The sequence below is a fragment of the Seriola lalandi genome, unplaced genomic scaffold (genome assembly GCF_002814215.2).
Source record: "Seriola lalandi dorsalis isolate HSWRI2012SDOR001 ecotype SW California unplaced genomic scaffold, Sedor1 jcf7180002054404, whole genome shotgun sequence".
NCBI lineage: Eukaryota > Metazoa > Chordata > Actinopteri > Carangiformes > Carangidae > Seriola > Seriola lalandi.
This window is the reverse complement of record NW_019524957.1, coordinates 163,368-176,272: the sequence shown is the minus strand read 5'-3', so window position 1 is coordinate 176,272 and position 12,905 is coordinate 163,368. Positions and strand designations below refer to the sequence as shown.

Below are 12,905 nucleotides of genomic sequence, written 5' to 3'. Positions count from 1 at the left end.
TTGAACACTGGAAATAAATCATGTACTCATCCCGGCAGTAGCCCCTGTGGCACTCAAAATTTCCCTGGAATTTCATTCATTCATTTTCTACCGCTTATCCTCTAGTAGGGTCGCGGGGGGGGGGTTGAACCTATCCCAGCATCTTCTCGGGGGAGAGGCAGGGTACGCCCTGGACAGGTCGCCAGTCAATCGCAGGGCAAACACATAGAGACAGACAACCATTCACACTCACATCCACACCTATGGTCAATTTAGAGTATCTAATTAGCCTAGTCCCCATTTTGCATGTCTTTGGACTGTGGGGGGAAGCCAGAGTACCCGGAGAGAACCCACACTTGCACGGGGAGAACATGCAAACTCCACACAGAAAGATCCCACGGCCGAGCCGGGACTCGAACCCGGAACCTTTTTGCTGTGAGGCGACAGCGCTAACCACTGCACTACCATGCAGCCCTCCCTGGAATTTTCTAGTTGCTATTATTGGTGCCATTATCCAAGACATACTCAATGTAGAAAGAAAGGGGTAGCAGTAGCAGTGAGGGTGCGGACATACACTGTCTTTCCTGCTTGTTATATTGCCACTGGTCAAGTTGACTATTCATAACACAGGCCAAAACAACCCTCAGGCCACCAGGAAATGTCCTGGTGCTCCTGAGAGCACAATGAGGGCAATCTGACATCCACTTTCCATTAACCTGCTTGTAAGACAAGCTGAATCCAAATCCAAGTGGTTTTAGTGGGATTACTAACTGTAATATTATTATTGAATTTCAAATAGTCCCTTAAGCCTTACACTGGGAACACACTGCCAGCGTTGCGTGAGCATGGGCGGCTGCCATTGTTGAGCTGCTGTGAAGAATCATGAGTGTGTGTTCACACCAGCTGAGTCTCTACTGCTGCAGCTCTATCTCTCTACATAGAGTTTATGGGTTACTGGAATGTTGAATTTCTTTTCATTATTAATTAATTAATTTATTTTTGACAGAAAATAAATGCAGCTTCTACAATGGTTAAAATGTATACTTATATTTTTTCATGTTTGTGACACATCCACATTCAACCGAGACATAGAAACTATAATGGAAACCCTCCATTATAGTTTCTTTATATGCGAGACACCGTGTGTCTGCTTTAACCGGTTAACATATGCAACAAAAACCAAGATGTTCCACAGCCGCAATGCACATGCCACACATCCAGTGTGTTCCTGGCATCACTGTAACACATTACTAACACTGCTTGTCATTACAGTGGGGTTGATAAGGTTGGTACCATCGTGCCTATATAGAGACCCAAACATCTCAGGCAACCTTTACTGCAGCCGGAGACACCTCACAGAAGCAGAGGGCAGATGGGTAAATTGTTCCATAGCTCTGTCTAACACCACAAATTGTTTTTAACACTTCTGTTTGTGCGTGGATTAAACTAACAAAGAACAAGCTAATTAGAGGTGTTGGTACTGTTCTCCATACTGAAGCTAATGGGTAGATAAAATCTAGACTGAAAAACAGTGAGCAGAGTTTTATGTTGAATGTGTTTCATAAATCAGCCACCAGAGGAAGACACAGAGTCAATGAGTCTCTGTGACTCTCTGAGGCCGTCAGTGCTTCTGAGACTCTCTGCCTCTGGTACAGATAGACTGGCAGGGCTTGGTGCAATAAAAACATATTAAACACAATTTTGGATAAAAGTGGACTTGGCATGGAGGCATTCACTATAGGCTGTAGCGTCATATACCCTTTTCACACCAAAATGAGTCGCCATTAAACCCACTAAAAAGCCAACTGACTGCTTTAACATTGCCAGCTGAGTTTGCCTGAGAGGACACACACACCTGCAGGGAGTAATGTCATCAGAGCACTCACACACACACACAGGGTGAAACAGGGAGATGCATGCCATCTGCCATGCAGACTGGTAAAACGAATCCTTCATGTCACATCTCCCCCGGGTTGGTGCTTCTGTAAATTTCTGAAACTTTGTATGAGACGCTTCAATCAGTGATTTGTGTCTTTTTTAAACTTATCTCGTACTTCGCTCACTCTTCTTCCCTGAGTGCACTGTAACCGCTGTGTTTCTGGTGCACTGTGCTGGACCAGTGACAGGTGTGTTTACAGTCTCTGTGCTCTGAAAGATGTTGCAGCACAAAAAAGCTCAAAAGTTAATGTGTTCACCCGGGTGTTGTGTTTACAGCACTGCTGAGAGATGATACCTACTACACTCATTTGACCTCGGAATAAATGCTGATTGTTATGTTAGCGGATCTTCGTTTCATTTTTTTGACCAGTGTAAAAGGGGCTATAGACAATATACAGAGCCTGTTGGCAGAATTAATAAAGAGTGAAAACATAGCCAGGCTTGTCCTTTAAAGTTACTTATTGTACCATTTCACATGTATACTGACTGACAAAAGACAGAGGATTGTTACCAGGATTAAATGTCAGAAAAACTGAGTTCAAATGTATTTGGCTAAAGTGTATATAAACATCCATCTGTATTTCTGTCTGTAAAGGCATTATGGGAAATGATCATTGGTCGCTCTTTCTGTAAAGTCCATTAAAAGGTTTCTTCTTTCTTCTGAGACTGTTTCTTAGAAATGTGTTTGTCTGATGTAATCAGGGTAATTTAGTTTTTCAGCTTCATCTCTAATCCAAATGTTTTTCAAACTAGGAAAAGAGGACTGACCCTAAAGGCAGAGCTTAGTGTGCTGTGGCCATGACACCACTGCCAGCACCAGTCAGGAGAAAGTCTTTTCACTCGATGTCTTTACATCATCGTGTAATGATTAGGTTCTGCCTCCCTTCATGTGTCTTCTCTCCCCCCCTGACTTTTGAAGCAGTCTCTGAGCTTTCACTTGCAGATTTCCTGTTGTGTGCTCAGATCAGGTTTTCCCTCCTGCTGCTGACTCTCCTGCTGTGTATTAGCATGAGACCAGACTGCATTGTGATGCTGGACAGATTACAAAATACCCATTTCCACCTCTGATTGTCCCAGTCTGGTCAAAGCAGAGACAGATTAACAGAGCTGGGCGTGGGAGGGAGGGGTTTAGTCCTGGTTTACCCCAAAAACTGAAGTTAAAAGATACAGATAAACCAAAACAGGAATGTACAGATTAATTTATTTTTGTGTTTCCTGGTGTTACACAGATGTCACCACATATACTGTATATATCACACCAGCAGTCTACAAATGTCTGCACATTCACTGACTTTTGTGTGGCAATTGGCAACGATTTTATTAAAAATAAAATGGAAAAGCACAAAAGTGAAAGGATTTGTAAGAGAAAGTTGGAGGACAAGGAAATAAAAATAAAAAGAGAAGGAGTGATTCATAACCTGAAGACGCAGGAAATCTTATCTAGCAATAATAACTGGGTCAAATAAAATTTAATATGTAATATATTCCTTTTAAGAGGTTCTAGGTATGCTCTTTATTTATAGTTTTTAAAGGTCTCAATTGTCATTTGGACTTTTCTAATCTTTAATGAATTGATTAAGCTGTTCAAGTACATCTTATTTGAAAAGAGCAGCTGTTTCAAGGAAAAGTGCTTTTAAATTCAACACAGCTACAATTACAAAGTTGTTTCCAGGACAACTCCTATAATAAAAAATTATAAATAATGATGAAACCACAGACTTGTGGAATAAATGTAAAGCCATGACGTTTCATCTTTCAACATAAAGGTTTAAATGCTGTTTCCCTTGTTAACAGAAATAAAATTCTGATTGAGAAGTGATAAATCCTCTATTGATTATGTATTTGTTTTGTTCACCTAAAAAAGTTCAATCAAAAATATACGGAGTCTAAAATACTGAAATCAACGTATAAAATATTCACCGGGTTTTGAACTGTATGTAACCCAGGACGCTGACTGCCCCTAAGTCCTAGAAAAAACATAGTGAAAACATTATCTGTGTTTAGCTAGAACTCTGCCAATACAGAAATAGTTTGTTCTTCTTATTATTATTATTTTCAACTTTAACTTCACTTTTTTTTGCTTTTATAATTTGTATGTTTGTGTTGCATGTCACAGGAAATAAAGGTAGCGTAAGGGAAAAAGAGGGAAATGGACTTTGTCACATATCACAAATTCTAATGTGTGCTATCGAAAGCTCAGAGACTGATACAACATATTGTACTGTATGTTTACTTGGATGCTCAACAAAAAGATGACTGACATACATTTCTTCACAGAAGGGGGGGCCATGTTTCCGTAAAGGTGGATTTCTTTTAGTTGCAGGGTCATTAACATCTGAAAGCAGGACTGGATGGGTGAGTAAGGTTGGCATACATGTGTATGAGGGAGTCAGTGGCAGAGACAGAGAGAGGAGGATGGGGGGTAAGAAACAGGGAGAAAAGATGGATGAGGAGAGGAACAGATTTCATTTCTTTTGATTTAGCTTTTTCTGTCAATAAAATACACATGGTTACTATTCAGTGTTTATCTCCAAATGTGGTCATTTTGATTTTTTTTTTAGATAATCTAAATGTGTGTGAATGTGTGAAAATTGTCTTCTGAAGGAAAATGAAAAGGCCGATGGATTATCTGAAAACTACTATTATACATGTTTTCATATGGAAAGAGAAGTTTCTGTCTAATTTAATTTATTGAAATTTTTCTACACTCTTCATTTGCAAATAATTGTAAATCCTCATTGTATTTTAAACACTTTCCACTGTTGAATCCATCCAAATATTTCAAGACTGACGGAAACAGAGCGATCAAGAGTGGGCGGTTTCTGCAGCCCCTCCCCCTGCAGCAGAGTCACCTGGAGAAAAGAAACAGCTCGTTTCTGTAGGGAACAGGCAGCAGACGTAGTCAGTCTAACACTGAGAGGACCAGAGGGGGATTAACTGGGTTCATGTGAGTTCTGTTTTTCAGATCTCCCTGTAACAAACCTTGTAACCTCTAGGCCTCTTTGTTTTTTTTTTTTTAAAAACTGCTGCTGGGGAAAAGAAATAACTTAGGGACAATTTGACTTTTGGGAACATCAGAGTTTTGGGAATCTTGCTCTGGATGTTTTTGTCCGCTGTTAAATCTTTCTTCATCCTGCTTCCTTTTCTCCCAGTGTTTTTGTGAGTGTGAGTTTCGGCTGTGGACAGAGCTCCATCGAGTGTTGTGGATCTTTTCGGTCTCTCCGGTAAAATGAGTTGGATGCAGCTGCTCAGGTGAGTCTGCAGACAAAATAAAACCTTTTTTAGACAATGTTGTTGTGGCGTGAATATTTTGTAGACGAATATTTTGTTAGTTTTTTTTTTACTTGAACGTTAGTAAAGTTCGGTTTTGTGTTTTGCAGGAGTGTGTTCTGTGCAGTGATCTGTCTCCACGGTGCTGTTGCTCTGCCGACCTCAGGTCAGTTTATTACATCTACATACAAACGTCTTTCTCGTGTGTTTGGCGCACAAACACACTCAATGTGCATCAAATGGGCTAGATTCCAAAATTTTCATTCCAGGTCTGAGGGTATGTGAATATTTTTAACATCACGTGAATGTGAATCTATCCATGATTTTATTTATTTCCAGGCTGTGACAGATGTTTAGATATAGATAGATAGATAGATAGATAGATAGATAGATAGATAGATAGATATATAGATAGGCACGTTATTTATGCCCTAGGGGAAATTCAGGACAGTTTAATGTACAGAAAACAACAACAAACTAAATATATATAAAAACTGAATTTAAAGAACAATGCCAATATTTTATTTGCTTTTATTAGCACCTTATCTCTAATTTTCATTATCACAGAGAACACAAATCTGTAGTCATGTTATGTCTCCACCCTTAGTATAGAACTTATTTTCAGGATAAAGACTAACATGCATTTTAATTTTCAGGCTGTGAGGGAGCTGAGTGCAACAGAGGCCTGCCCTCTTCTTCGTCTTCTACTTCTCCTCCTTCTTCTTTGGTGGTGAAATCCCAGCAGCCTTCCCAGGACTTTCTGGGTCAGTTTACCCAGGTGAGCTCACCAAACAGCGGGGACCGTAAACACCGCGACGCCAGTGCCGTCCTGCCTTTCATCGGCCTCACAGGCAGTAAGTTCACACTTTTACTACTGTATGTTCAGATGGAGGTGATGAACTCCAGAAACCAACAATGTCTCGCTTCACCCAGAACACTGCAGCTCATCACAGGTTTCCGTCTGAGACTGAGACATTTCCAAATGCTATGAAGAATATTTCCAACAATAATCAACCTGTTTCAAGAAAGTTTGGACATCAGTGTCTGTGTGAAGACATAAAGATCATGAGTGGGTTAAAAAGGAGGAGTAGATACAACTGTTGGAGACCAGCCTGTAGACAACCCCCTTCACGTAGAGCAGCTCTGGGGCCTGCTGCTGTTAAAACAGGCCTCTGCCTTTATACTGAAGAAAAGCGAAACTAGAATTTAGAAACTGTCTTTAACATTTGCTGTGGATAAATTTAAACATTTCACTACACTAGCAATTTCTTTCCTCTTATTGACATCATCACTTACAAGAATCTAATATAGCAGACTTGATAAATGACCCATAAAAACTGCGATATAAAATGGTTTAGATGAAATGATCAAATACAGAAATAACAACATCAACAAAACATTTAGAAAAGGGTTTTGTATTTAACTTTAACGAAGAGTCTCTGGATGTTTCAAGTGATCGTCACATTAGTTTTAGTGTTCTTTCGTTATTTTCAGATGTTTGTTTTCACTCTCAGTGTGTGTTTGCTGATGTGAAGCAGAGGCTGGCAGGAATGTGCTGCCAGATAGAGAGTCTGGTTTATCTCACAGATACAGATACAGAGGCTCACTCTTAAGAATTAGATAGCAAACTAATCTTCTCCTGCAAAATGAATTTGCTCTGATATATTGGAATGAAGAAATGAGGTGTTGTGTCAGAAGCTTGTTCGTGCTCAACCGGAGGAGATGGAGAGAAACTCAGAAACTTAAACTACAGTAACTGACCGGGAGTTAAAGTCATCTCTATTTCTCGAACTGAAAACTAAGGCCCTGTTCAGACCTGGTATTAACATCTGTCTCGGGTGATTTGGTCACAAGTGGACAGCTCTACGTACATGTGTCAACTCGCCTAAGACGCATTGAGGATGCACTTGAGATCCAATCACTAAGACCACATTCAGAGGTGGTCTAGAATAAACCCCATAAGAAACCCTCATAAACATCTGACACCTTCGATCCCACTGCTATTGGCTAATTGTGATCTAATCTTACCAAAATTATTTCATGTTTGAAATGTAAAAGCCTCCGTTTGGGTTGGATGCAAAAGGCACAGTGGTTTAAAATGGTTTTGGTGAGTTTGGGATAGTGAAAATTTTCAACTGTGTGAGAGTAAAGGATTGTTTTATCATACGAACTGGTGTATCTGAAGGAAACAGATGTTTTCAGGTGTTGTTGGATGCAGCTCTAATGTCAGTCTTTGTTTTTTCTTGCAGGTGCTGAGCAGAGTCGAAGCTGCTGTAAGAATGGAGGTACATGCATCCTGGGCAGCTTCTGTGCCTGTCCTCCATTCTTCACTGGAAGGAGCTGTGAGTACGACCAGCGCATCAGGTAAGCAGCAAGAAAATGACACAGCAACACTTGGCTGCTCACTGGATGGCAAATACATCCTGAAATCAAAGGTATCATTAAGTCAGTCATCTCCCCTCAAACTCATGAATCAGAGCAACTTGCTCTTATTGTATCCTCACCTTATTTAGGCCTTTCCTTTTTATATCAAAGTAATCCTGCTGATTGTTGTCTGTGTCGATGGTTACAGTGCTAACAGGAACTGCCTGTAATCATTTACCAAAATGTAAAAAATATACAGGCTAGGTAAAAACAGCGCTAAGCTCACTGACATCAGCCAAAGCATGATGGGAACAAAACGTCCCTTCAACATTCTTTATATACTTTATTGTTATGAGAGATCCTCCATCCACCCAGAGTATACAGTCCTGTTTCCAGGAATGAGTGAGTGAAAGAAACTCCATGAACAGCTGGTCACCAGGGACAGAAGAGAGGAAACTTTTATTAATCGTAGGTTTGTTATTTGCATGTTCGCCATCTCTGTGCAGGAGCTGTGGTGTGATTCCTCATGGTGAGTGGGTTCAGAAAGGATGCTCCTACTGTCGCTGTGGTTACGGTGTCCTGCACTGCTTCCCCCATGTCTTCCATAAAGACTGTGGTAAGACACATTTTACACACCAGACACATGTGGCCTGATCCTGGCTGATACTGTGAAACTTGCTCCAGAGAAATAATCCATCAGAGTCAACGATAGGGGCCAGTTAGATTTGAGTTATTATACAGTAAAGGGGTTGTGAGCAGAAGTATTTCCATGGGAGTTGGTATTTTTCCATCCGTTCATTCACCAGCTGAGGTGTTTTGGCAGCTTTGTTCAACCAAGTTGTGGACGAGCTGTTAATACCTGACAGTCAGACAGACAAACTGCGTTGTTTCATCTTTAAAACAAAAATATCCTCCCAGGTGTTCATTGTGGACTCCCACCGTGTGTGAATGCAGCTCTAAACGACCACCACCCCCCCGCCTATTCATTTGCAATTCAACACTTATCCTACCCCACTTATTCTAAAATGCAAAGCAATGTCAGAACCACAAACTCCTGCACAAAGTCACCACAACAAAGACATAGAGGAAATCACAATAACACATTTAAATGTAAAGATACATTTTTCTCTCTATTTCTCTCTATATCCACACTCATCTGCTATTTTTCTTATCCACAATCACAGAGTGAGTCAATAATGTAAAACGTCAGCTTGCCCACAGATGTGCCCATGTCTCCACATTGTTATATCTCACATTGTTGCTTTACAGTGAAAACCATGTATCTGGTGAAATTAACAAATACAAGTTATGGTACAGCAGCAAAAAGTCAAACAGTACAATAGATTCATCGTAAAGATAAATAATCATAGGAAACCAGAAATAGTAACACACTACTACTACTACTTATGAAGCATGGAAACTTAAATATAAGATATTAAATTGTGATTTTATTTTTTTTTATCAATACCTGAAATATCACAAATACGTTTCAGACAAAATCAGGGAGTTATGATGAATAATTCACTGGAGTGAATCCAGTTCTTCACTGTTCTTCTGTTGCTGCTTTCCAGATGACTCGGGGGAGGTGCACTGGTATCACTCATCAGCTGTCAGGACAGTTCAGAACAAGTGCTTCCTCATCGCAACACTGCTTCTGCTCCTCTTCCTCTGATGGTTAAAAAAACAGTGCAACACTGAGGACTGCAAGATATCTCAAGCTGGTTCGTTGAAAATCAGGAGTTGCTGCTTCCTGAGAGAAAACATGCTACTTTCAGCTTCCTTGAAACTGATCTTCTGGATTTTAAACTCTGTATTCAGAGTGTTGTGGTTTTTGGGAACCTTCTTTTACACAGAACTCAGCTTTCCATTGATGCATCCTGTTTCAAGCTCAAAAAGCTTTGAGACTAACCCTGCAAAACATTTTTCAGGATACAATTCAGCTGGTGCATTTTATAGTTTATAGTGCATTTCCTTTTGTTTCAACAATTGTTAAGGAATTATTAAGTATGTAAATATCTTGAAAATACTGTCAATAACTCCACTGACAGATTTTGAACACTTTAGGATTTAGTATTGAATAACTTGACAAAGCAGAAAATATAGTGTTGATTATAATAAAAACCAGATCAAAATAGAAGTGATTAAAGCTTAGTATTTATCTGTTTTTCCCCATTTAAAACTTGTCAGCTTTGCACATAAATTGATGCTCAGTCTCTTTTAAAACCTTGACAGAGTGTGTGTCATCGATTCTAGAAACGTTTCCTTCCAGTGGAAGGTTGTCTGTGTGTCTATGATTTCTTGAAGAACACAATGTGTGTGAAGGAAGTTGTACATAAGATTTTAATGAAAAAATATGTTTTTTTTTTTGTAATTTTAGTATCTGTAACTGAATATCAGCTGCTTTTTTCTTTGTTAAAGAAGATGCACATTTTATTGTTTTTAACTTTGCGTCTTCTGTTTGTTTGCAAAAAATGAGCTGATTTGACATTTTGTCCATTGAATATAAACATATATGCATTATATGTTTATTAAAGATTTATTGTTCCATGTTGCATGAGTTTTGTGGTTGTGTTGTTTTCTGACAATATGACACTGAAAGTAACATGAAAGTATGAAATATATGAAAAAAAATCACACTTCCATTAGCAAATTATGTTTCCAAGGGAATCTGAAAAACAAATTTATTCATTTTCAAACGGACTCTTTGTTGTCTTCAAACTATGAGTGTGTGTTTGTGTGTGTGCGTTTGTGTGTGCTATCTGTAGGTATTTCAGAGGGAGCTGTTCTATGTCTCTTATCTCTAGAGTTTATTGATGAGGTTTGAATTGATTATCAGCTACTCTCTTATCTTAAACAAACACTTCAGCTGTTGTTCTGCAGTAGGCTGGCCTGCCAGCTGAAACAGCTCAGGTTTAAAATGATCAGGCAGAAAAAAATAGAAAAATATATTATCATATCATATATTATCAGAATTAAAATAAATTATCCTTAAAGGTAAATTCTGGGTTGATTAGAACTTTTCATCTAATGTTTGTGGTTTTGTCCAGTATTTCTATCAATAATAATGACACTACTGTTGAGTCCTGGAACACAGGTGTCTCTAAAACAGCTCAAGAGAGGAGAAGCTGATCAGACAAGTTGAAATGATGGAACCACTTAGAAAAATCAGATCCAAGTTGTAATACACTGGAATTGATACAATTAGTCATGTATTTAAGTCCAGCGGTTCCCAATCCACAGATCAGGCCCCTCCACCTCCGAGGGCAGAAGAAAATCAAAAATGTTGATATTTGCGAAATACTGGATCATCTCTTTGAGCATCAACCAGTTATTGAAATAAGTTTAGAAGTGTTAACATGTCATTAGGGTTGCCACCTTATTTAAAAATAAGGGATGACCCCCACCCTGCAAAGATTTTTTGAGAATTTAAAATGCCAGTATACATTCTTGCTTATAACCCAAAATTACAGAAATATCAAGGGTAACAAAAAATATAGCCTAACGATGATTCACAATTAGTATTAGACCAGAAAGGCAGGGAGAGAGGATTACAGGGTCGGTCTGGAACCCACACCACTGCGGTTTGGGTTAAGCCTTAATAACGTGCCAGGTAAACCATTGCTGTATTGCTGTCTTCTGCATTTTTCACAGCACACAGAGCTTTTCAGTCTATTGCTAATTGCTAAACTTCTCCAATCCACTTATAGACTACAACTGGTTTGGTTTTACTTGACATTACATTATTTACAGCACTTTGAGGCCATAACATTAATGAAAATACAGGACAAATTGTGTCCCGAATTGATTCAATAGCAGGCGCAGAATTTTGCGGAAAGTGCGGAATATTACGTATTATATGGGACGGGTGCCACCCTTTCCATATAATACATCTCATACACATCTGAAATGTACGGTGGCCCTGAGAGTGCAATGCAAATAAACAAACGCGCTGCAAATACAACACAACAGAAGTGTTTCCAGGGGACACCAAACAGTGATGAACCTGACTGGGACTTACTGTTCAATACCCAACTGTGAAAAGTATTGAATAACAAGTGCATCCTAAGAGGTTCATCACTTTTTTCTTTTGAGGTTATTTTTTGCCTTAAAGGTTTAATGTGTAACATCTGGCCAGATCTGACCAGAATTTTAGTTTAAAATGTTCAGAGAATGACCTAACACTATCAATAGTATGTGAAGGAGCCACAGTGATGATGTCATGACCAAGGCCTCCATCCGTTGTATTCCTGAGATATCTATGCTAACCAACTAGCTGAGTCCCACACCTTGTAATTAGTGATGTGTGGATCGATACTGAAATATCGATACTTCCGATACCAGATCTGTATGCTCTAAAATCGATTCTCAAATGAAAATATCGATACTTTCGATACTTCAGTCATTTGTGGTAATAACAGGAATACGGTGGAAAGTAACTAAACTATTCAGATCTTGTCTAAATGACACGCTGCTGGTAGGAACTACTTTTTCTTCCGCCTGGGTAAGTGCCTAATACGTAAGCGCAGTGGCACGCTGGCATGCTGCTGCTCACTCGTCTCTCGCTTAGTGTGTGTGTAATTCAATGGCGGAGCGGAAGAGAAGTCATGTGTGGAGCTATTTTAGCTCCTTTTTCTGTTGTTGTAATAGCTCGGCTATATTGTGAATGAGGCCGCTACCTCAGTATACTTCTGAGTTTAAAATAAATAGCTAAATAAGTGACTCTGATGTCTTGTATTGTTAATTTTTTGTACACTCCTTTTTTTGAGATTTACCAGGCACATTAGGTGTATTTGAACAAAGTATCGGTATCGGATCGGTATCGCCGATACCAGCCTGAATTTTACTCAGTATCGGATTGGAAAGGAAATCGGTGATATCGAACATCACTACTTGTAATACCACTTTATGACACTAGATGCTTTGTGAGTCATTGTAGCGTCCAGTCTGATCTCAGTCCCATGAAGGAGAGCTTCCTCCATTGCTTGAACTTACGCTACAGCTCCCCAACAAAAAAAAAAAAAAGCTGCCCACTAGCATCACAGAAACATAGAGAAGTGCTGAAGTGCCTAGAAAGCAAGTACCACTCTGACGAGAAACTACGTTCAACGGCAAAGAAAAGAAGAAAACACAAGTAAACCCTGGTGTGGCTTCCCACAGCTGGAGACAGCTCCAGCCAAGTAAAGAGATGTGGTTTGATGCAGAGCTTGCAACTTTTTTTATAGACTGGTGAGTAACATCTAATGTTGGTCTGTAGCAAAAATATTATTAGTTCAAATGACAAACTGTACTTCAAAACAAACAAACAAAAAAACAAGTGGTATAAATGTATGATTGATGATGTCAACAGACATTTT

General features: G+C 39.3%; 1 protein-coding gene across 2 annotated transcripts in view; it reads left to right on the top strand.

Moving 5' to 3' along the window:
• tdgf1 (teratocarcinoma-derived growth factor 1) overlaps positions 1-10,103 on the top strand; it is a 15,456-nt gene extending 5,353 nt beyond the window's left edge. Inside the window, exons 2-9 of one of the 2 annotated variants that reach the window (XM_023409721.2) lie at positions 1,252-4,272; positions 4,704-4,864; positions 5,070-5,169; positions 5,298-5,353; positions 5,844-6,041; positions 7,437-7,551; positions 8,058-8,167; positions 9,123-10,103. In XM_023409721.2, coding sequence (XP_023265489.1) covers positions 5,147-5,169; positions 5,298-5,353; positions 5,844-6,041; positions 7,437-7,551; positions 8,058-8,167; positions 9,123-9,223 — 603 coding nt within the window. In that variant the 5' untranslated portion in view covers positions 1,252-4,272; positions 4,704-4,864; positions 5,070-5,146 and the 3' untranslated portion in view covers positions 9,224-10,103. The remainder of the gene's footprint in view (positions 1-1,251; positions 4,273-4,703; positions 4,865-5,069; positions 5,170-5,297; positions 5,354-5,843; positions 6,042-7,436; positions 7,552-8,057; positions 8,168-9,122) is intronic. The other variant, XM_087174980.1, reaches the window with a different exon arrangement.
• The last annotated feature ends 2,802 nt before the right edge of the window (positions 10,104-12,905 follow it).